The sequence below is a fragment of the Rhinolophus sinicus genome, linkage group LG04, assembly GCF_036562045.2.
Source record: "Rhinolophus sinicus isolate RSC01 linkage group LG04, ASM3656204v1, whole genome shotgun sequence".
Taxonomy (NCBI): domain Eukaryota; kingdom Metazoa; phylum Chordata; class Mammalia; order Chiroptera; family Rhinolophidae; genus Rhinolophus; species Rhinolophus sinicus.
Genome location: NC_133754.1, coordinates 6,700,064 through 6,722,082, shown reverse-complemented (window position 1 = coordinate 6,722,082; position 22,019 = coordinate 6,700,064). Strand labels below are relative to the sequence as shown.

At 33.9% G+C, this 22,019-nt stretch overlaps 1 protein-coding gene across 5 annotated transcripts in view; it reads right to left on the bottom strand.

Annotated features, from left to right (window-relative positions):
• Positions 1 to 787: 787 nt before the first annotated feature.
• The window catches only part of CCDC122 (coiled-coil domain containing 122), a 35,509-nt gene continuing 14,277 nt past the window's right edge, over positions 788 to 22,019 (bottom strand). For 3 of the 5 annotated variants that reach the window (XM_074329320.1, XM_074329318.1, XM_074329321.1), the window contains exons 5-7: positions 18,048 to 18,446; positions 17,150 to 17,266; positions 788 to 1,817 (exon numbers count right to left, since the gene is read on the bottom strand). In XM_074329320.1, coding sequence (XP_074185421.1) covers positions 1,668 to 1,817; positions 17,150 to 17,266; positions 18,048 to 18,446 — 666 coding nt within the window. In that variant the 3' untranslated portion in view covers positions 788 to 1,667. Of the gene's footprint in view, positions 1,818 to 10,668; positions 10,827 to 17,149; positions 17,267 to 18,047; positions 18,447 to 22,019 lie in introns of all 5 variants that reach the window. The other 2 variants (XM_074329322.1, XM_074329323.1) reach the window with 2 other exon arrangements.

The following is a 22,019-nucleotide window of genomic DNA, read 5'->3' as shown; positions in this document are numbered from 1 at the left end:
GAACTTGAGATATCATTTTGATATTGTTGACTTGAGATCACTAAATCCTAAAGCAAATATTTAAAAAATATATATTCCTATTTGGCCATAAAAAAGAATGAAAACTTACAATTTGCAACAACATGGATGGACCTAAGGGTATTATACTAGGCGGAATAAGTCAGACAGAGAAAGACAAATACCATATGACTTCACTTATATGTGGAATCTAAAAAGCAAAATAAATGCACAAACAAAATTGAAACAGACTCAGGTACAGAGAACAAACTGATGGTTGCCAGAGGGGAACGAATTTGGGGGTGGGAGGGTGTGAAAAAGGTGATGGGATGAAGAAATACAAATTGGCAGTTATAAAAATAGCTGTGGGGATATAAATCAATAATATTGTAGTAACTATGTATGGTGCCAGCCAGGTGGGTACTAGAGTTATTGGGGGGTATCACTTCATAAGTTATATAAATGTGTAACCACTATGTTGTACACCTGAAACTAATATAATATTGAATTTCAACTGTAATTGAAAAATAAAAATTAAAAATACATGTATTCAATAATTAATGCTTTGTTTCTGCTCCTAAAAATTTGATTCAATGGAGCCATGAAAAGGAGCACTTTTATCTTAAAAGGACAAGTTAAATTTTGATTTGTTGCCATGGATATAGCATTTGCCTTTCAATGAAAAAAAAATAGTCTATACTGGTTAACACTTCTTTTAAGAGCTTGTATGTTTGCCTTACACGATGTTATTTTAGTCATAGAACAATAATAGAGAATTTCCAGACAGAAACATGAACAAAAAAATTTATACTTTGTAACATTCTAAAAAATGTTACCTAATAACAAAGAAAAATGATTGCTACCTTCTGTAAGGAAGAGAAAAACTAAGAAAAATATCTGAGACATTGAACATACAACATTATTGTAAATGTGAATATTTACGGACTGCTGTGAAGACGGTGGTAAGAAAACAAGTACTAATAAAAAGTTTGAAACAGACAACTATTTAAATATCTTAACAATTTAAATCATTGTAAATTCAAGTGTTTCTTTTCCTCTAAATTTTTACTTTGTATAATAGTAGAGGCAACATATTTATAAACAGGCATTCACGAGTACATCTTATACACGAAAACTACTCATCGAGTTGCCCACGATTCTGCAAGTGTTCCTGTTGTCCATCTCCTGCTGTCTCCTGCAGTGTTGGAAGGCACTTTAACAAATAATGACGGATTCAAAAAAGAGAAAATATACAAAGGGTGCCAAAAACATGTATACACATTTTAAGGAAGAAAAAAACTGTATTAAAATTGTAATAATGTACACCAATAAAAAAATGAATACAAGTCACATTTGACTTCTGCTTACAAGAGGTGCTCAAAGTGGTTACCATCAGTGTAATTATAATACAGTTTTTTCCTTTCTTAAAATGTGTATACATTTTTTTGGCCCCCTCTGTGTGTGTGTCATTAAGACAAACCTCTGATAGTGGTATGCACATGGTAGCACCACTACCATTATGTATGTAGCAACAAATGTAATACTGTAGGTCAATTATACTTTAATAAAAATCAGTAAGAGTAAAACAAAAGAATCCACAGGATTTCTCTGCATTCTGTCCTGTAAGTTTTGTTGGCGTACTGTGTGCTCTGCATTGCCCTAGGGACAGGTTAATCTTTCATTGCAATGCATCTTCTTAGTTGAGCTGCTGTGTTTTCTAATTGTTGAATGTTCCATTGCCACTGTCTTCTATTTGACTGAAGCTTGTTCACCTGACAATGCAAACGCTTCAGAATTGCACCATATCTCTTATGTTGTACCTATTAAAAGAAGATTACATGTCAACAGGGCTTGAGAAGGATAAACAGTAAACAACCTTAAAGGATATTTTGACTATTCTGAAGAGGAAAGCACTTGATTAGAAATTATTCACTGTAAATAATAATGATAATAAATATAAACAGTAATTATAACTATTCAACATTACCTGTTAGATACTGTGCTGAGAGCTTTTTACATATAATTAAAATTTTGTCACACCCATGATGTAGATATTATTACCCCATTTTTGTACAAAGAAACCAAAGATCAAAGAGTTTAAGTGACTTGACCAAGGTTTTACAGCTACCAAGTGACGGTATTTTGGATTTGAACTCAAGTGAAATATCCATGCCGGAGTACCTTCTACTTATCAAGCAGTTACCAGTTCAGAGCAACGGTTTTATTTCCTCTGCAAGTGCTTCAGGGAAACACAGACCCACTGATCTAAACGACTTAGATCCTGTGGTGCATTTCCCAGACATTAAGTAGATCAGTATTTATGCTGAGCCAGACAGTGCTACACTGGAAGTCAGTGAGTACAGTGGAAAGCGCAGCAGTTTTGGCCTCAGGCCACAAAAAAGTCAAAAAGTCCAAATTCCTGATACTGGTGCTGGCTGTACAAAGAGCACCCAGCCTTTTTTGTAACAGCTTTAAGATTTAATTCACATACCACACAATCCATCCTTTAAAGTGTATGATTTAATGGTTCTTAGTATATTCACAGGGTTGTGCAACCATCACCACCATCAACTTGAGTACATTTTCATTAGCCCAAAAGGAGACCTAGTACCCATTGCATTGACTCCCCGTCCCCCCACACCACCCTTAGCACTAGGCAACTACTGAACTGCTTTGTCTTTATATAGATTTGCCTATTCTGGACATTTTATAAAACGGAATCACATGGGATCTTTTGTGACTGGCATTTTTCCCTTAGCATCTATGTTTTAGCAGGTGTCTGTGCTCCATTCTCTTTTATTCTATTGTGTGATATACTACATTCTATTCAACCATTTTATCAGTTGATGAATATTTGAATTGTTTCCACTTTTTGCTTAGTACGAACAATGCTGCTATGAACATTCATGTACAAGTTTTTGTGTGGACACGTTTTCACTTGTCTGGGGTATATATCTAGGAGTGGAATGACTGGGTCATATGGTGACTCTATGCTTAACCATTTGAGGAACTGCCAGACTATTTTCCATATTCACATCTCCATGATAAATGTGTGAGGGTTCCAAATTCTTTACATTCTTGAAAATACTTGTTATTATGTCTTTTTTAATCATAGCCATCCTAGTGGATGTGAAGTGGTATTTCATTGCAGTAAAACACCCACTTATAAATGAACTGAGAGAGTAATAGGCATGTTACCGTTTTATTTCTCTGTCTACTGAAAGGAGTGCCCTAGCAAGTCAGGAGGCTGGTTCTAAGTCAATTCAAATAAGGATCAGTTTGTCAAAACACCAATTCACCAAATTTATCAAAAGAACTGATATGCCAAAAATAAGTCTATAGCCTAAAGAGGATGTAGGGATACAAGGCTCTGCGTTTCTGGAGCCTTAAGGCTCTGTCCCCGACCCGTCTCCCCTTCTCTCTCCCCCTCAGCTATTCTTGCTGTGACTCAGATGGTGCTATATGCTGAAGGGGATATACTGTGTGCCAATTACTCTTTTTTTCTCTGTTTTTCCACCAGCAAAAATTCCCCTCTCTTTCCCAGCTCTTCCCTTAGCTCTGGGTGTCTTTACTTTTATTATGCCATGGATCTTTTTTCTTAATAATACATTCCACTTTATTATGGAATTAATTTTATCTCTTTGTAAATGTCTCCTGTTTTTTTAAATTAAATTTATTGGGGTGACAATGGTTAGTAAAATTACATAGGTTTCAAGTGTACATGGATCATTCTGACAGTATGGTGAAGACTATGGACTCCTTAGAATAATGTTTTTAAATGCATAAAATAAAACACACAGGATGACAAAGGAAACAAATTATATGGAAACACAGTTCTGCAGCAGAGCAGGGGAACTGGGACTGAAACACACTAAGCATTCCAAAGCATGGCTATAAAAACAAAGTGAAGACTTGCCAACTCACACTTCACATAAATTGCCATGAACTTTATACGTCTTTCTAAGTTTTTGGTGTTTGGTAATTCTGCAAATTCAGATAATTCATTCAAATTGGTGAACTAAGCTGGCTGATGTGTTGGCAAAATAGAAAATGACTTTAAAAGGATTCGAAATAAATATAGAATAAACTGAAACATTATATTAAATGATGAAGCTCTATTCAAAAGACTTTTTATACATCGAATATGTTTAAGAGGATATATAGCCATTGATATATATATGTGTGTATATATGTGTGTATATACATATACATATATATACACATATATACACTAAATATATATGCATTGACATAGCCAATAGAATACATTCATAAGGCGAACACAGTCACTGAATGCATGTTCATAGAATTGCGTTCATAAAATACATTAATAGAAATAAAATAACTGGAACAAATTTTTGATTAATCAGTAAATTTGGTTGGTTGCATATTAGCCTGCTTCTGAAATTATTCTTCAATAGTTAAGCTGTGAAATGACTACACAACGGCTCAGAATAGAGACGTACAAGGTCCCCTTAGTGAAACTCTAGACCCCTAGCCCCAGCTAGTGCTATATGTCTCACTTATATATCTTGTTTATGTCTATCTCTCCACCTAGAATGTAAGTTCCATGAGGACAGGGATTTTTAACCATTTATTTTGTTCACCATTCTACTATCAGAGCCTAAAAGAGTAACTGGCACATAGTGTGAACTCAATAAATGTGTTGAATAAATTAATGAATACATACATAAATAAAATGAGACAGGTTTTGTAAATCAAACAGCTGCTACCCTATTTTGAGAAGAACGTTATGTAAAATATGTTGCCAAATTCTATATTGTTCTCAATTTCTCCACACATGTAACAGACACAGCCACTGTGCTGTGGCTGTTTCACCGTGGAGAATATACTGCACTTAAAAGACCTGGAACTCTCTTGCTGCCACTTTAACATGTCATGTAACTTCTCTTTGCTTCAGCAATTCACTCAAAAAAGTACGGTTAAATATTTTTATGGAAGTATAAATATACAGATTTTTAAGTGTGCAGTTCAATGAGTTTGGACAAATTTATACACCCATGTTGTGTGTTAGTTCATTCATTTTATTGCTGACTAGTGTTCCATTATCAGAATATACCACAATTTGCTTATCCATTCTTCTTTTGAGGGAGCTTTGTGATGTTTCTATCTGAGAGCTATTACGAATAAAGCTTCTATCAGCCTTCACATGCCAGTTTTTTCAAAGATATATGTTTCCATTTTTGTTGAGTAAACACCTAGGAGGGAATTGCTGAGACCTGGGGTAGGTGTATGCTAACTTTTTAAGAAACTGCCAAACCATTTTCCAAAGCAGTGGCACCATTTTATAATCTCAACAAAAAAAATACAAGAAATTTCCAGTTGCTCCACACCCTTGGCAACATTTGGTATTATCATTTGTTGTAATTTTCACCATTCCATTACGTGTGAAATGGTATCTTACTGTGGTTTTAATTTTCATTTCCTTGATGGTTAAAGATGCCAAGCATCTTTTCATATACTTATTGGCCATCCTATGTCTTCTTCTGTAAATTTTCCGTTTACATATTTTACCTATTTTAAAAAACAACTGTAGGAGTTCTTTATATACAAGATCTGGATATAAGTCCTTTCTATGCTATATGTATTGAAAATATTTTTACTCCTTTGATTTTGTCCTTTCGTTTCCTTGATGTTGCCTTTTGAAGAACAGAAGTTTTGAAGTTTAATCAATGTATCGATTTTTTTCTTCCCTTTATGGTTAGTACGTATTGTGTCCGAGGAAATCTTTGCTTAATCCAGCATCATGAAGATATTCTCCTACGGTTTCTCCTAGAAGCTTAACGGTTTTCGCTTTTATGATTAGATCTCTGATCCATTTCAAATGAAATTTTGTGTATGTTGTGAAGTAAGCATAGGGGTCATTGTCTCCATACAGATACCCAGTTGTTCCAGCATCACTTGTGATAAGGCTTTCCTTCTTCATTGAATTATCTTGAAACCTTTGTAAAATTTACAAAACGTAATTGATTTCTGAACTCTGTTCTGTTCCATTGGCCCACTTGTTTATTCTTTTTACCAGTATACACTTTCTTGATAATTGTAGGTTCATAATAAATCTTACATTAGGTAGGGTAAGTATTACAACTTTATTCTTCTTTTTCAAGATTGTTTTGGCTAACTAGATCTTTTGCATTTGCATATGCATTTTAAAATCAGCTTAATTTTTACAAAAAATTCCTACTGGGAGTTTTATGGAATGGTGTTGAAACCATAGATCATTTTTGGGGGAAAGTTAACATTTTAAAAATACTGAGTTTTGTAGACCATGAATCTAGTATATCACTGTATTTATTTAGCATTGTTTAATTTCTCAGTAATATTTTCCTTGTAGATGTAAAAGTTTACACATTTTTTTTCAGAAAATTTATTAGCAAGTATTTTATGTTCTTTAGGGTTAATAGAGTTTCATTCATTTCACTTTCCAGTTGTTTATTGCTACTACATAGAAACTACATAGAAATACCATTGATTTTTGTATTTTTATCTTTTTTCCTCAGACCTTACTAAATTCACTTACTGGTTTATTAGTGTTTGTGAGTGTGTGTGTGTGTGTGTGTGTGTGTGTGTGTATTCCTTAGGATTTGTTATAAAAGCAATCATGCAGTCTGTGAATAAAGACAGTTTCACTTCTTTACAATCTTTATGCCTTATATATTTTTTCTTGTCTTAGAGAACTGAGTATGACCTTCAACATAATATTTCATAGAGGAAATGGGATAAGATATCTTTGCGTTATTCCCAATCTTAGGGAAAAAGCATTCAAAATTTCACCAATAAATATGTTGTTGCTGTAAGTTTTTTATAGATGCCACTTATCAGGTTGAGAAAGTTCCCTTCTATTCTTAATTTGCCAAGAGCTGCTATTATAAATGGGTGAATTTTTCTAATGCTGTTTCTGCAACTATTGAGTTAATTATATCCTTTTATCTCCTTCATTTTGTTAATGTGGTAAATAACATCGTTTGCTTTCTGAAAGTTGAACCAACCTGCATTCCTGGTATAAACTCTGCTTCGTCATGAGGGATTAGCTGTTTTATAGATAGCTGAATTCAATTGGAAAATATTTTGATAGGGAATTTTGCATCTATGTTCATGAGGGACATTGATCTGTAATGTCTTTTCTGCTAATGTTCCTGTTCACTGTTTTATATCAGGGTTATACTGGCCTTCTAAAATGAGTTGGGAAGAGTTCTCGTTCCATTTTCTAAAACAGTTTGGATAGGCTGGGCATTATTTCTTCCTTAAATGTGTGATAGAATTCACCAGTGAAGCCATGTCAGTCTGAAACTTTCCTCATGGGCAGGGTTTTAACTATGAATTCAATTTTACTGATTTCTACCCCACACCACTTATAAAGCTTAATTTGAAATGGATCATAAGGGTAAACATAAAAGTAATTTAATCTTGTGTTAGTTATGGTAGGTGTGTTTTTTCAAGGAACATGTCCATTTCATCTAAGTTGTCAAATTTATTGACATAAACTTATTCATAATAGGCTTTTATCACACTTTTAAGTCTATAGAACCTGAAGTAATGTCCATACCATCCTTTCTTTTCTTTTTCAGTGGTGCTATGGTTTTTCTATTTTATTAGTTTTTTCAACTTTGGCTTTGTTGATTTTTTTTCTCTAGTTTTTGTTTTCTATTTCATTAATTTCTGCTAGTTATCATTTCATTCCTTCCATTTGTTTTTGGCTGGATTTATTCTTTTTTTTTTTTTTTAGTCTTTTGTGGTGAAAGCTTAGATAAGTGCTTTTAAACCTTTTTTCAGTTCTAACATAGGCATTTAAAGGTGTAAATTTTCCTCTAACCATTGCTTTCACTATACTCCACCATTTTTCATATATTGTGCTTTCATTATCATTCAATTTCAAATATTTTCTAATAATTCTTGTGATTTTTTTCTTTGACTCATGAATTTATAATTGGAATGCCCAATTTTGAAACGTTTATGTATTTTCTAGCTATCTTACTTATATTATCATTTTTTAAATTTATTTTTCAGTTACAGTTGATATTCAATATTATATTAGTTTCAGGAATGTAACATCGTGACTAGACATTTATATACCTTATAAAGTGACAACCCCAATAAGTCTAGTACCCACCTGACACCATCTGTAGTTATTATAATGTTACTGACTATATTCCCTATGCTGTACTTACATCTCCATGACTATTTTAATAATTGGCAATTTGTACTTCTTAATCCATTTCACCTTTTTCATCCATCCCCCTACCCCCTCCCATCTGGCAACCACCAATTTGTTCTCTGTATCTATCAGTTTGTTTCTGATTTTGTTGTTGTTATTGTTCATTAGTTTAATTTGAGTTTTTCAGACTCTACATATTAATGAAATCATATGGTATTTGTCTTCATCTGTCTAACTTATTTCACTTAGCATAATGCCCTCTAGGTCCATCCATGTTGTTGAAAATGGTAAGATTTCATTGTACATATGTATTACATCTTCTTTATCCAATCAGTTATCAATAAACACTTAGGTTGCTTCCATATCTTAGCTATTGTACATTATATTCTGGTTTCTCTACAGATCATATAAATCTTTTAGCTTTTATTTTTATGGATTTCTAGTTGAATTCTGTTGTGATCAAAGAATATAAAATTATTTGAAATTTATCATCCAGTAGATTGTCTATCTTGGTGAATGTTGCATGTGCACTTGAAAATAAAATATACGAGAACCATATGATTTCACTAATATGTGGGATATAAAACAGAAAGCAACAAATGAACAAACAAAACAAACAAACAAAAAACTCATAGACATAGACAAGAGTATGTCAGTTACCATAGGAAAAGTGTGATGAGGGAAGGCTGAAGAAGGTATAGGGGGTCAAATATATGGTGACAGAAAAGGCAATTATTAAGATATGTTTTACTTCTGTATATGTCACAAAACTCAAAATACATTGTTTTAATTTTAAAGTATCAATTAACCTTTAAATAATTTGAGAAATGAAAGACTCATTTATTTATTCATATAGTTCCCATTTCCAGTGCTTTTAATTACCTCTTGGTATAATTTCCTTTTCAGCTTTAAGCACTTTCTTTAGTATTTTTTGTAAGAGGTCTACTGGAAACAAAATCCATCAGCTTTTGTTGATAAGAAAATCCCTTACTTGACTTTCATGTATGATAAATATTTTCACTAGATATAGAATTCATATAGAATCATTGTTCCACAGTTTTTTTTCCTTCTTTCAGAATTTAATGATGCCTACTACTTTTTACTGACCACTACTGTTTATGATTTTTTTTAAAAATCAGTAATAAATTATAGCAAGGTTGAAGAATGCAAGGATAATGTACAAAAGTCAATCACTTTCCTATATACCAGAAATGAACACGTAGAATTTGAAATGAGAAACACAATACCATTTACATTAGCACCCTCCAAAAATTACACACTTAGGTATAAGTCTAACAAAAGATGAAGAAGATGTATATGAGAAAAACTATAAGACTCTGATAACAAAAAATCAAAGAAGAACTAAATAAATGGAGAGTTACTCCATGTTCATGGATAAAGTTATCAGTACTCCCTAACTTGAGCAAGAGATTCAATGCAATTTCAGTCAAAATCCCTCCCAGTTATTTTGTAGGTGTTAATGAACTGATTCTAAAGTTTATATGGAAAGGCAAAAGACCCAGAATAGCCAACATAATATTGAAAGGGAAGAACTAAGTTGGGGGACTGAAAGTATCTCACTTCAAGACTTACTATAAAGTTATAGTAATTTTGATAGTGTGGTACTGGAAAAAAAATAGACAGGTAGATCAATGGAACATAATAGAGGGCCCAGAAATATACCCACATAAAAATAGTCAACTGGCCTTTGACAAAGAAGCAAAGGCAATACAAAAGAGCAAAGAGAATCTCTTCAAAAAATTGGTGCTGAAACAACTGGATGTTCATTTACTTATTCAAAATAAAATGAATCTAGACACAGATCTTACACATCACAAAATTAACTCAAAATGGATCATAGGCTTGATGTGAAACACAAAACTATAAAACTCCTAAAAGAGAACATAGGAGAAAACCTAGATAACCTTGGATATGGTATGGCTTTTTAGATACAACTCAGAAGGCACAATCCATGAAAGAAATAATTGATAAGCTGGAATTCATTAAAATTAAAAACTTCTGCTCTGCAGAAGACACTATAAGAGAATGATAAGACAAGCCACAGATGGGGAGAAAATATTTGCAAAAGATATATCTAAAAAATGACTGTTATTTAAAATAAAGATAGCTAATTTATTCCACAATAAGAAACCAACTAGCCATATTTTTTTTTAAATGAACCAAAGACCTGAATAGACACCTCATCAAAAAAGATATACAGATGGCAAATAGCAAATGAATAAATGTTCCACGTTATATGTCACCAGAGATTTGCAAATTAAAACAACATTGAGATATCTCTACACACCTACTACAATGGCCAAAATCTGGAAAACTCACAACACCAAATGCTGGTGAGGATGTAGAGAAACTCTCATTCATTGTTGGTGGGAATGCAAAATGGTACAGCCACATTGGAAAACAGTTTGGCAGTTTCTTACAAAACTAAACATACTTTTACCACACGATCCAGTAACCAAATTCTTTGTATTCACCCAAATGAGTTGAAATCTTATGTTTGTATCACGACTTGTGCATGGATGTTTATAGCAGCTTTATTCATAATTGCCCAAACTTGGAAGCAACCAAGATATCCTTCAGTAGGTGAACAGATAAAATGTGGTACAGCCAGACAACAGAGTATTATTTGGCACTGAAAAAAAGAAAAAGAAAAGAAAAGTTATCAAACCATGAAAACACATAAGGAACCTTAAAGGCATATTACAAAGTGAGAGAAACCAATCTGAAAAGTCTACATACTACATAATTCCAACTCTATGGCATTCTGGAAAAAGCAAAATCGTGGGAAAAGACCAGTAGTTTAGTTAGGGATTAGAGGGGATGAAAAGGAGGGAAGGAGGAATAGCAGAGCTTAGAGGATTCTTAGGGCAAGGAATCTATTCTGTGTGATACCGTAATGATGAATACATGTCATTACACATTTTTCAAAACCTATAGAAGGTACAACACCAAGAGTAAATCCTAATGTAAACTACGGACTCTGGGTGATAACGCCGTGTCAATGTAAGTTTATCAGTTGAAAGAAATGTACCATCTGGTGGGGGACGTTGACAGTGGAAGAGGTTTGGAGGAGGCTTTGGGGGAGCAGTGGGCAAATGGAAATTCTGTACTTTCCATTCAATTTTGCTGTGAACCAAAAGCTGCTCTAAAAAATAAAATCTATTTAGAAAAATCAATAATTATTCTAATCATTGTTCTTGTGTATTTCATGTGACTTTATTTCTGGCTGCCTTTAAGATTTTTTTCTTTTTATTTGGTTTTTGGTAGCTTGACAATTTCTATAGATGTCATTTTTTTCTGTATTTATCCTGCTTAGGGTTTACTAAGTTTTTAAGCTTGCAAAATTTGAATCTATGAGTTATTTTTTTGTCAAGTTCGGAAAAATTTTTGCCAATATTTTTCTGTTCTGTTTTTTTTTCTCTCTTCTCTATTTCTGGGACTCTAATTTCCCACATGTAACATTGCTTAACATGGTCCCACAAATCAATGTGGCTCTGTGCATTTTTTTCAATGTTTTTTTTTTTTTTCATTTTCTCTGTGTGCTTGCTTTGATGAATGCTGATTTGTCAAGTTCAAGAAAAACCTTTCCTTCTGTTGTGTCTAACTTGCTAATACCACCCAATAAATTGTTTTCAGCTTTTTTTTAGCGCTAAGATTTCCATTTGATTCTTTTGTATTATTAAAATTCTCTCTCTTTGTCCATTATACCCGTATTTTTTCCTGTAGAATATATAACATATTTATCACAACTTTCAGTCCTTGTCTAACAACTACTGAGTCAACTGTAATTGTTTTTATTAATTATTCTCTCATTTATAGGTAATACTTTATTATTTCTTTATACGTCTAAGAGTGTTTTATTAACTGACTATTGTACATATATTGCAAACTCCGGATTCTGTTATTGTCCTCTGAAAAGTGTTGAGTTTTGTTCTGTTAAATTACTGGTGGATCATCTTGAACTTGTGAGACCTTATTTTATACTTTTGTAAGTGTGTCTCAGTTTTGTTCTGAGGTCCAAGTCTTGTTCTTAGTCCAGCTTTGTCTCAGTTCTTAGTTCTGAGTACGGCCTTTATTGCTAAGGTGTGACAGCCGTGGGCAGTGGGCAGATACCGTATTGTGTAGATGCTAAAATCTCAGCTTAGCTCTTCAGTATTGCAGCTGTGGTTTCTCCACTGTGCTCCTTGAAACTTTAGCCCCCATGCATGTGCACTCAAGTTAGAGCCAAGTATTTGAAGGAAGTTAAGGGAAATTGGGGGCTCTCAATAAGGCCAATTTTAATATTTGTTCATTGAGGGTCATGCGGAGGTGGGTAAGAATCCATAGTACTATTTTCTTCTTCTTCTCCTTCTCCCTTCTCCCTTCTCCCTTCTCCCTTCTCCCTTCTCCCTTCTTCTTCTTCTTCTTCCTAGTAGTAGTAGTAGTGTTTGTGGTGATAATTATTAAGAAAAGATAGTAAGTAATAGAAAGATCATGGACTTTATCTTATCACCGAGTAATTCTACTTCTTGGTGCAAAGCGTATGCGTGCTATGATGCTCAGTACATTATTTTTAATAATGAAACACTGGAAACCATTTAATGTCTATCACTTGTGGCATGGTTAAATCAATTAAGGTATAGCCATACTGTGGGATATTTTGCAGCAGTTAAAAAGAATGAGGTAGGCCCATATTGATGCATTAGTTAATTATAAGATGCATGTTGCATTGTACCAAGTCAAACATATTTTGTTCTGGACCCTGAATAGCTCTGAAAGTGCTCGAAATTTTTCCTATCCTTTTAAATTTGGAGTTAAGATTGTACAAAATTTAGGCAAGAGTAACCATCAATGACTCACAAAATGCTTGACACAATGTCTATTATCACAAAATATTGCTTGTAGCAATCATTTGCTAAAAACACTCTAACTGCTTTAATCTTCTCTCCCTGAAAACTCTTAGATTTGGCAAATGACATTTTTTTAACCTTGAACTAAAAATCACTAATTGTTGCTTAATACTTTGTATTGAAGTTTTGTTTTTGTATGCTTTACATTTTGCTTCCCCAACTTTTACAAGACTCATAGCTTATCTTTATTTTTCTCTCTCTTATTTATAGATTCCTTCTTCTAAATTATCTATCTATCTATCTATCTATCTATCTATCTATCTATCTATCTATCTCAAGACAGACAACAGACGGGGGGGAAAAAGGCACTTGGGGATAAATATTTGGAAATACTTCTTGCATTTAGATATGGCCTAAAAATACCAAAATATTTGACTAAGAAACATGTAAAATTCAAAAACCGTTTTCATTTCTTCCAAACCAAAAAAAATGTAAAAAGCAACATTATTATCAAAACGAAACCATGCAAAGCACAAAATTTTTGAAAGCATTAAAGATTAGAAAAAAAGAATGCTATAATGCAGGCAAAAGATGACCATGAGCTACACCAAGGCCATGGCTCAAGCCATTTAGAAGGGGTAGGAAAAAATGGTCAAAGAAGTAGTAAGTAATAAAAACTGTAGATATGTGAATTTAAACTCTTTAAAAAAACTGGTTGTTTTGAGCAAGAAGTAATTCACATCAATGATCAATTCTCATCAAGGAATAAGAGAAATTGTTGAAAAACTGAAATGTTCTCCAGACAATAGTGTGGCTGTGTCTTTCAATTTTATAATTTACTATAGATGATCTCTAATGTCTTAGTTTTCATTTTCTCAACCATAATACGGTGATAGAATTAAGGAATACTTTTAAATGTATTAAAGGTAATAGAAATAGAATTAAAAAGCGAAAAGAATATTAACAGAGGTACCCGATCTCTAATGTCTTAGATTTTCATTTTCTCAACCATAATATGGTGATAGAATTGAGGAATACTTTTAAATGTATTAAATGTAATAGAAATAGAATTAAAAAGCAAAAAGAATATTAACAGAGGTACCCCTATTATGAAAGCTTAAAACCAGTTTATTAAGTTTTCAGGGTAAGAAGTTTAATGAAGATAACATCAAAAAATGAAGTCTCAACTCAGTGACATTCCATCTAAATGTAATATCAGTGGCCATTTACATCACCATTTACCATTAAAAATACCCAATACTTCTGACAAAATGAAGTAGATATACATTATACACCTATTCCTTCTGCTAAGTACAACTAAAAACCCTGGACATTATATATAAAGCAAACATAAATAAAAAGCTTCTGAAAAATGGAGTGAAGAAAGCAAACTGTCCTGGGACCTCAGGAGCCAAGGCATAACGTGGTGATGAGTTCCCTGGGTTTTCACTTTGCCTCATATATCTCAGAGTGGATACTGGAGAAAACAGCAACCTGGAAATGCCAATCGGTGCAGATAAAAAAGAAGCTCCAAAAGAAGCCTGCTCTCTCTAACCAAAGAACCAGGAAAGGGCAGCCTAGCAAAAGAGAAAACTTTTAGACAGTAATTACTCTACTAAAGTCAAACACCACAGAAGAAAACTATGGCACCACCACCATCCAAAACAGCAAAGAATGAGTGAAAAGTCTAACTTCCACCATTGCTAGACTCTAACAAAGTGTCCCAATTGCCCTGTGGGGGTGGTGTCAGAGAAGGTTAATTGGAGAGCCAGGAATTTTCACCTTACTGGGCACTGGCAAACACACACTGTTGTCAGAGGAGCGCATTTGGGGAACCTGGGCTTCCACCCCAATCTGGTGGTTAAAAGGCATCCTTCTCCTTCTCACTGAGAGATTGTCAGAAGAGACCGAGTGGAGAGTCAAGCTTTTCACCGCCACTCAGTAGTAACAAGGCCACATCCACATGGTGGAGGCCACATGGGGGACAGTAACCAGATGCCCCTGCCCCTCCCAGCCAGAGGGTTATCAGTAGAGGCCTAGTGGGCAGCCAGAACTCCCACTCCTGGCCAGGAGTAACAAGAAGTCCTTCATCCCTCCATGAGAGGTAATGGAGACTGACTAGGGAATCTGAATTTCCACCACCATGCAGAAGTAACAATAATCTGAAAAATAATACCCACATGTCCAGATTTCAAGAGAAAGTCACTCATCAAATCAAGAACCAAGCTCAATAGCAGAAAGTAGGGGAAATGGAAAGAATCCATGAATGGAAGATAGAACCCTAGAAATTACTCAATCAGAACAACAGAGAGAAAATAGACTGACAAAAGACATGAACCGAGCCTCAAGGACCTGTGGGACAAAAACGAAAAAAGATCTATCATTTGTGTCATCAGAGTCCAGGAAAGAGAAAAGAAAGGGCAGAGCTGGAAAAGTATTGAAGTAAATAAAAGCTAAATTTCTCCTAATTTGGAAAAAGACAAACCTACAGACTCAAGAAGCTGAGAGTATTCCAAATAGGATAAATCTAAAGAAATTCATGCCAAAATACATCACAATAAAACTTCTGAAAATGAAAGACAGAAGAAATCTTGAAAGCAGCAGAAAACAAACACCTTATCTATATGGAGAAAAACAATTAAAATGGCAGAAGATTTCTCATTAGAAACCATGGAGACCAGAAAGAAGTGGCATCATATTTTTCAACTGTAGAAAGAACTGTCAACCCTGAATTCTATATCCAGCAAAAATATCCTGCAGCGATGAAGAGGAAATCAAGATATTCTCAGATGAAAAAAACTCTAAGAATTTGTCACCAGCAGACCTGTCTTAAAAGAATGAAATTAAAACTTTTCTAAAGAGAAAGGAAATGATAAATGAAGGGATCTTAGAAAATAAAGAAGGAAGAAAAGTCTGTGGTAGAGCAAAAATATGGGTAAATACAATAGACAAATAGAAAGGTCATAGCTAAATGGTATGTAGTTTCTTTTTGAAGTGATAAAACATCTCTAAAATTGACTGTGGCTTTAGTTACAAATTATCTGTGCATAAACTTAAACAATTAAATTATACACTTTAAATAGGTGAATTGTATGGTATGTGGATTATATAATAAACCTGTTTTTAAAAAATCAGAATAGTGGTAGCCTGAAGAAAGGCCACAAAAGAACTTTCTGGTCATAATGGGAAAGTTTTATTTCTTGGTCTAGGTGATGGTAACATGGGTGTACATGTACATTAGGCAGAGTTAACCAAGCGAAATCCTTACAATTTGTGTACTTACTCTTATGACAATTATACCTCAATAAAGTATATTAGCTTAAAGAAAGGATTAGGTAATGTCAAATTCCTTTCCAAAATGCTTTTACCAATTTACACTCACATCAATACATATCAGAATTCAGGTGCTTCACATCTTAACAATTGCAATATTGATAAGCTGATGGGATAAATATGGGACCTCATTGTGGTTTTAATTGTCAATCCTTTATTAGTCATTTTTTACACTGTTTTTTGGATGTTCATGTTTTAAAAAAAGAATTTTCATACCATTTACCCAATGTTCTGCTAGCTTGTTCAACATTTTCTTTAGTTGTTTTCAACTAAAAAATGACTATAGAAGTCTACCAAATTTAGTCTCACTTTCAATATTCTATATCAGTGTTTTTTTAATTGGACTCAATAATTGCAAACATGAAGTTGGAGGGGTTTAGAATACCAATGTCTTCACTGTCTTTTAGTCCATTTTGAGGAGTCTGATGTCTATCGAGGAATGTTCATCATTTTTTATTCAAAAGCCTCTGCTTGCTAGCCATTAATTGGGTACCAGGTTGCTGGTGGAATTAGACCTGGAAGAATTCTAGGCCAGATTTAAAAAGGAGTGAGTGCTTGCTTGGTCTGAACACATTCATATTTCAATCTTTGAATGGGGGAGTTATCTCTAATTACCTATTAATTATTTGGATTTATCTAATGTTTTTTATAGTTTGTTTTGTTTTTTGTTTATTTGTTTTGTTTTTTTGTCTAGCTGTTTGGGGAATTGAGAGTAGACTGTGGAAATTATGAGCATCATACAAGTTTAAGAAGTGGTCCCATAAAAACTGAAATCCAGATAATTAAGACTTACCTCTATTTCTTTTCTTAATTTTTCATGTGTTTTTTCTTCTTCCTCAATAAAGCAAGCTTTTTCAATGATAGACTCTTTTATAGTTATAATATTATTCCTTAGCTTTGAAATATCTTCCTGTATGTTTATAAAATTTAAAATATACAAATCAAACAATGAATAACATAAATCCAAGATTTTCAGTGTTTCTATAACTTAAGAAAACTAGTCATATTTAGTTTTGATAAATAGGATTAAAATATTACTTCTATGGTACAAATGATGAAAAATTATTATCCAAACAAATAAACAAATCTTAGATGTGAAAATTTAGAACTAAAATCCATATGAAAATAAGACATAAAGGATAATATAGTGACAGTTATAGTGGCAACTGCCGAGCAAGAGTGTAAAGGATGCTTTCTAATTCTCTAGCAAGAAATGATAGATATTTTAAGTTTGTACCTCCCTCTGTCTTCAAAAAATAGTAAAAGAAATAGAAAGATGTTAAGGTACAATTATTAATTCATATTGTTTGTATTAACAGCATTAAGCATACTAAATTGACTTAGATCAGTCAGGATCCATTAGCTTAAAAAGCAGGGTTTCAACACTTTTGTGAGTCACACGTTTTGTAACAAAGGGATTGCTTGTTCACTGTGATTTTGTATGACTATGTATTTTTATTAATCCAAAGGAGACTTGGGGATATTTTCTTTATGCATTTTCATGTTTGGCACAGTTGTTACATAACTCATGTACTTATCCAACTTTTTTAAAGTTGTGAAAATAGTTTCTGAATCTGGTTAGAGCATCCGTGGGTATTTTATTAAGTTAGTGATAAATTTATCACTTATAGTAAGTGTACTTGAAAAAAAAAGAAGTACTAGAAAAAGTTTTAATAAGTGATATTTCAAACCTGTACGTGTTTTATCCGGTTTCCTTCTGGATTTTGGAGATCTTGCCTGAGTTCCTCTTTCATTATCTTCAGTTTTTTAACAAGCTCTCGTTTTTCATGGAGTTCAGTCATAAATGACCATTTGCTTTCTTCCTCCCCCAAACTATCTTTATACACTTTTATTTTTGCATAGTATTCATTATATCTTATCTTGTGTTCCTCAAAATCTTCTTGGGTTGCTTCTATGTCAAATTTAAGCTTTACATTTTCTGTATGTAAGGATTTGATTTGCGCTTCCAGGTTTTCACACTGCAATTTGCTATTCTCTATAGCAGCATCTTGCTGATAAATTTGCCTTTCTGTTTCTTTAGTTTCTGCAGAGACAGATGCTATTTGTTTTTCCAGCTCATGAAGTTCATTCTGTAAAATATTTCAACATTATTGTTATTAATTCATGATATTTAACATGAAAGTCACTTTTCGATCCATAGTTCATGTAGGAAAATCACAACATAAAAAATATATTAATCAGATACAGAAAAATTGATGTATAACAGAAGGAAACATACAATAACGTAACATGATTATGTTATAAACTCAGTGGGAGCCCAGTTATAAAGAGAGTGCCAAAAAAATTGTATACACATTTTAAGATAGGAACCGTATATATACAGATAACAAAAGATGAATACAAGTCACGCTTGACGTCTGCAACTACAAGAGGTGCTCAAAGTGGTTACCATCAGCGTCCAAACACTTCTGATTACGGCAAACTACTGCTTGAGCAAAGCTGACCAAAGTGTCCACTTGTATACATTTTTCTGGCACCCCCAGTATATTTCTTATTATTTAATGTTCATGTAACTCTAAATATTAAAATTTTATCATGTCTTAACATTTTACATATAAAAGATACTTTACAATCATTTTAATAATATATTTATTGGGCATCAGAAGTACACACTGAAGAGAGACAATAGGATAAAAATGATAAAGCCCTGGATTAAAAAAAAAAATCAAAAGACTTAGGTTCTATCGTCCTTACTGCTATTTACTAATTGATATAATCATAGCAAACCTAATTACCCTAGCCAAATCTCAGTTTCTTCATTTGTAAATGATTATAAAGATGTCTGCCTTACCTCTTGGGCATTTGGCAGTTCTAACAAGGACCTCCTTTTTGAAACCTCGTTTTCACACCACCACTCTTCTGGTTTTCCCAGCTGTCGCTGAGCATTCCTTCTTAATCATAATGGTTCCTTCAAACGCAGGTCTTCATCAGGGTGCAGTCACCATAATTTCCTCCTCTCATTCCATGTATACTCCTTGGGTAACCTCATCCATACTTACATCTTGAACTACATATATGCTGATGATTCACGGAACATTAATGGCTGTTGAGTCCTATACCCAGCTGCCACTAGCCATCTCACATTTATCATGTCGAAAAATCAGATTAATCCTCCCCCCATCCCATCCTGTTCTTCCTTGTATCAATTATGAATTGTCAGAACTGCAAAACCTCAGTGATATACAAAAATAAGTGTTTATTTCTCACATGACTGGCTAGATGTTGACCTTGACTGGATTTGTTTAAATGTCTGGGATTGGCTGGCTGTAAGATGATCTAATTTGGCCAACTAGACAGCTGGGGTGTCTTGGCTTGTATCTTATTCACCAGTGGGCCAGGCTAGGCATGTCCTTCTCGGGATGACAGCAGATGCAGAAGGAAGCCCAATTATGGAAGAGCTTTTTTAAGCTTCTGATCTCATAACATCAGCAGTTGGTCACATGATGAGACTCATAGTCAGTGGGTAGATATATACCCAGTGTGGGAGGGCATTGTAATGACACATGGCAAAGGGCATGGATAGGCACAAGAATGAAGAATTGGGACCAAAATGCAAACTATCACACCCCTATTTTTACAAACCAATTAACTAATGGCACTACTTGGGGAGCCATCCTATTTCCTCCATTCTCCTTATTATTTACTCGTATATCTAATTGCCACCAACACAGGCCATCCTCCATCTTTTTTTTTTTTTTTTTTTTTTCTGTCTAGTACAGTCATTCTCTCTGAACGAATTTATAATTTTGGGAGAGAGGCACTGCACTAAAAAGGCAGACCCAGTCTATCCTTTTCCTGTCAGAGACCAAAGAGGGAAGTACACTGAAAAATACAATGTGCTGATGAATCTCAATCTTTATCTCCAGTTCTGATATTTCAAATGCCCACTTGACATTTCTATTTCTATATCTAATGAACATATCAACTATACATGTTCAGAAAAGAACATTTAATTTACACGCTCCACATGTTCCTCCCCCGGTCCTCCTGAATTCAATAAACTGTACCACTTTCCACCTGGACACTCAAAAACCTAAAAGTCATTCTCGAGTCTTCCCTTTACCTTACCCCCAACAACCTATTTACCAGCACACCCTGATGGTTGGGCTGCCAAAATAAAATACCAAATTCACTTCTGACTATTTTTTGTAGCATGGCCTAGCTTCCAACCGCTCTTCCCTCTGTACCTCAGCCAGGCTCCATATATTAGGCTGGAGAATCTTTTAAAAATATACATCTCATCATATTACTTCCCTGTTCAAAATTCTCCAAGGGTTTCCCATTGCATTAAAACTAAAATTCTAATTCCTAATGGGGCTTACAAGGCCGCATGTACTCTCATCCCTGTCTACTGTTCCATCTTTCTCACATAGTATTTTCTCCACCTGCCCACCTCCTTTCTGTTTACTAAATATGTCTAGTTCCCTCGCACCTAAGGGCGTTTGTAACTGTTCCGCTGTAGAATTCTCTACCCCTAGCTATTACCTGATAGCTTTGTATTTCACAACTCAGCTTTCTTACTCCTCAGAACGGTGTTCCTGAATCAAAATATAAGTTAACCACACACCCTCCTCCCCCAGTTACTCTCTATACATTATCCTGTTGTATTTCTTTTTTAACACATCAATCAGTGGAATTACCTTCTTTTGGTTTATTTCTTTATTTTGTTTATTGTTTGCCTCCCACTTCTCAAAACACTCTATGCTATACCACCAACCAACTTCTAGTTCTATGAAATGTATTAACGTGGTTTCAGGCCTCTGTGAATTTTCTTGGGTTCTTCTTGACTGGAACATTGTCCTGCTCACCCCCTAACCCTTAACCTTCCCAGACACCTAATGACTCAAGTGAACTCCAACTGTCCTTTACCATTCAGCTGAATCATCACTTTCTTTGGGGTCACTCCTTCTTCAGTGTTAAATCTGTGTTCATGCCTCTATTCCTGACACTGCTGCCCTGCATGTAATTATTTGTTTACTTTTTTGCTCCCTCTTTAATAGATGGTGAGAAACTTAAGAAAGAGGATAATGTTGAGCAAAATGCTTACCATGTTTCCCCGAAAATAAGACCTAGCCAGACAATCAGCTCTAATGCATTATTTGGAGCAAAAATTAATATAAGACCCAGTCTTATTTTACTATAAGACTGGGTATAATATAACACAATATAATGTAATATAATATAATACCGGGTCTTATATTAATTTTTGCTCCAAAAGACGCATTAGAGCCGATTGTCTGGCTAGGTCTTATTTTCGGGGAAACACGGTAATAGAAAATAGGCCCTCAATGTAAGTGAGCCAACATCTTTGAAACACTTTGAAGACTGAGAAGTGTTATAGAAAATGTCTTTATAGAAATCTAAGACATTATTATTATTGTATTAGATTCTAGTGTAAATGTGTATTATTTTCTAAGTAGCTAATGCAATGCAAATATTTGTAAGAAATCCATATTACCATAATAGTATAATTATTATCATGCCTCTGCTGAGGCATTAATACCTAAAGCCAATATCAAAATCAGGTCCTAGCAAGGATACCATATACAATATTTACAAGTATTAATTAATTTAATCGTCATGATTAAATGATGGTCCTACTATTATGTCCATTTTACAAATGAGGAAACAGAAGTACAGAG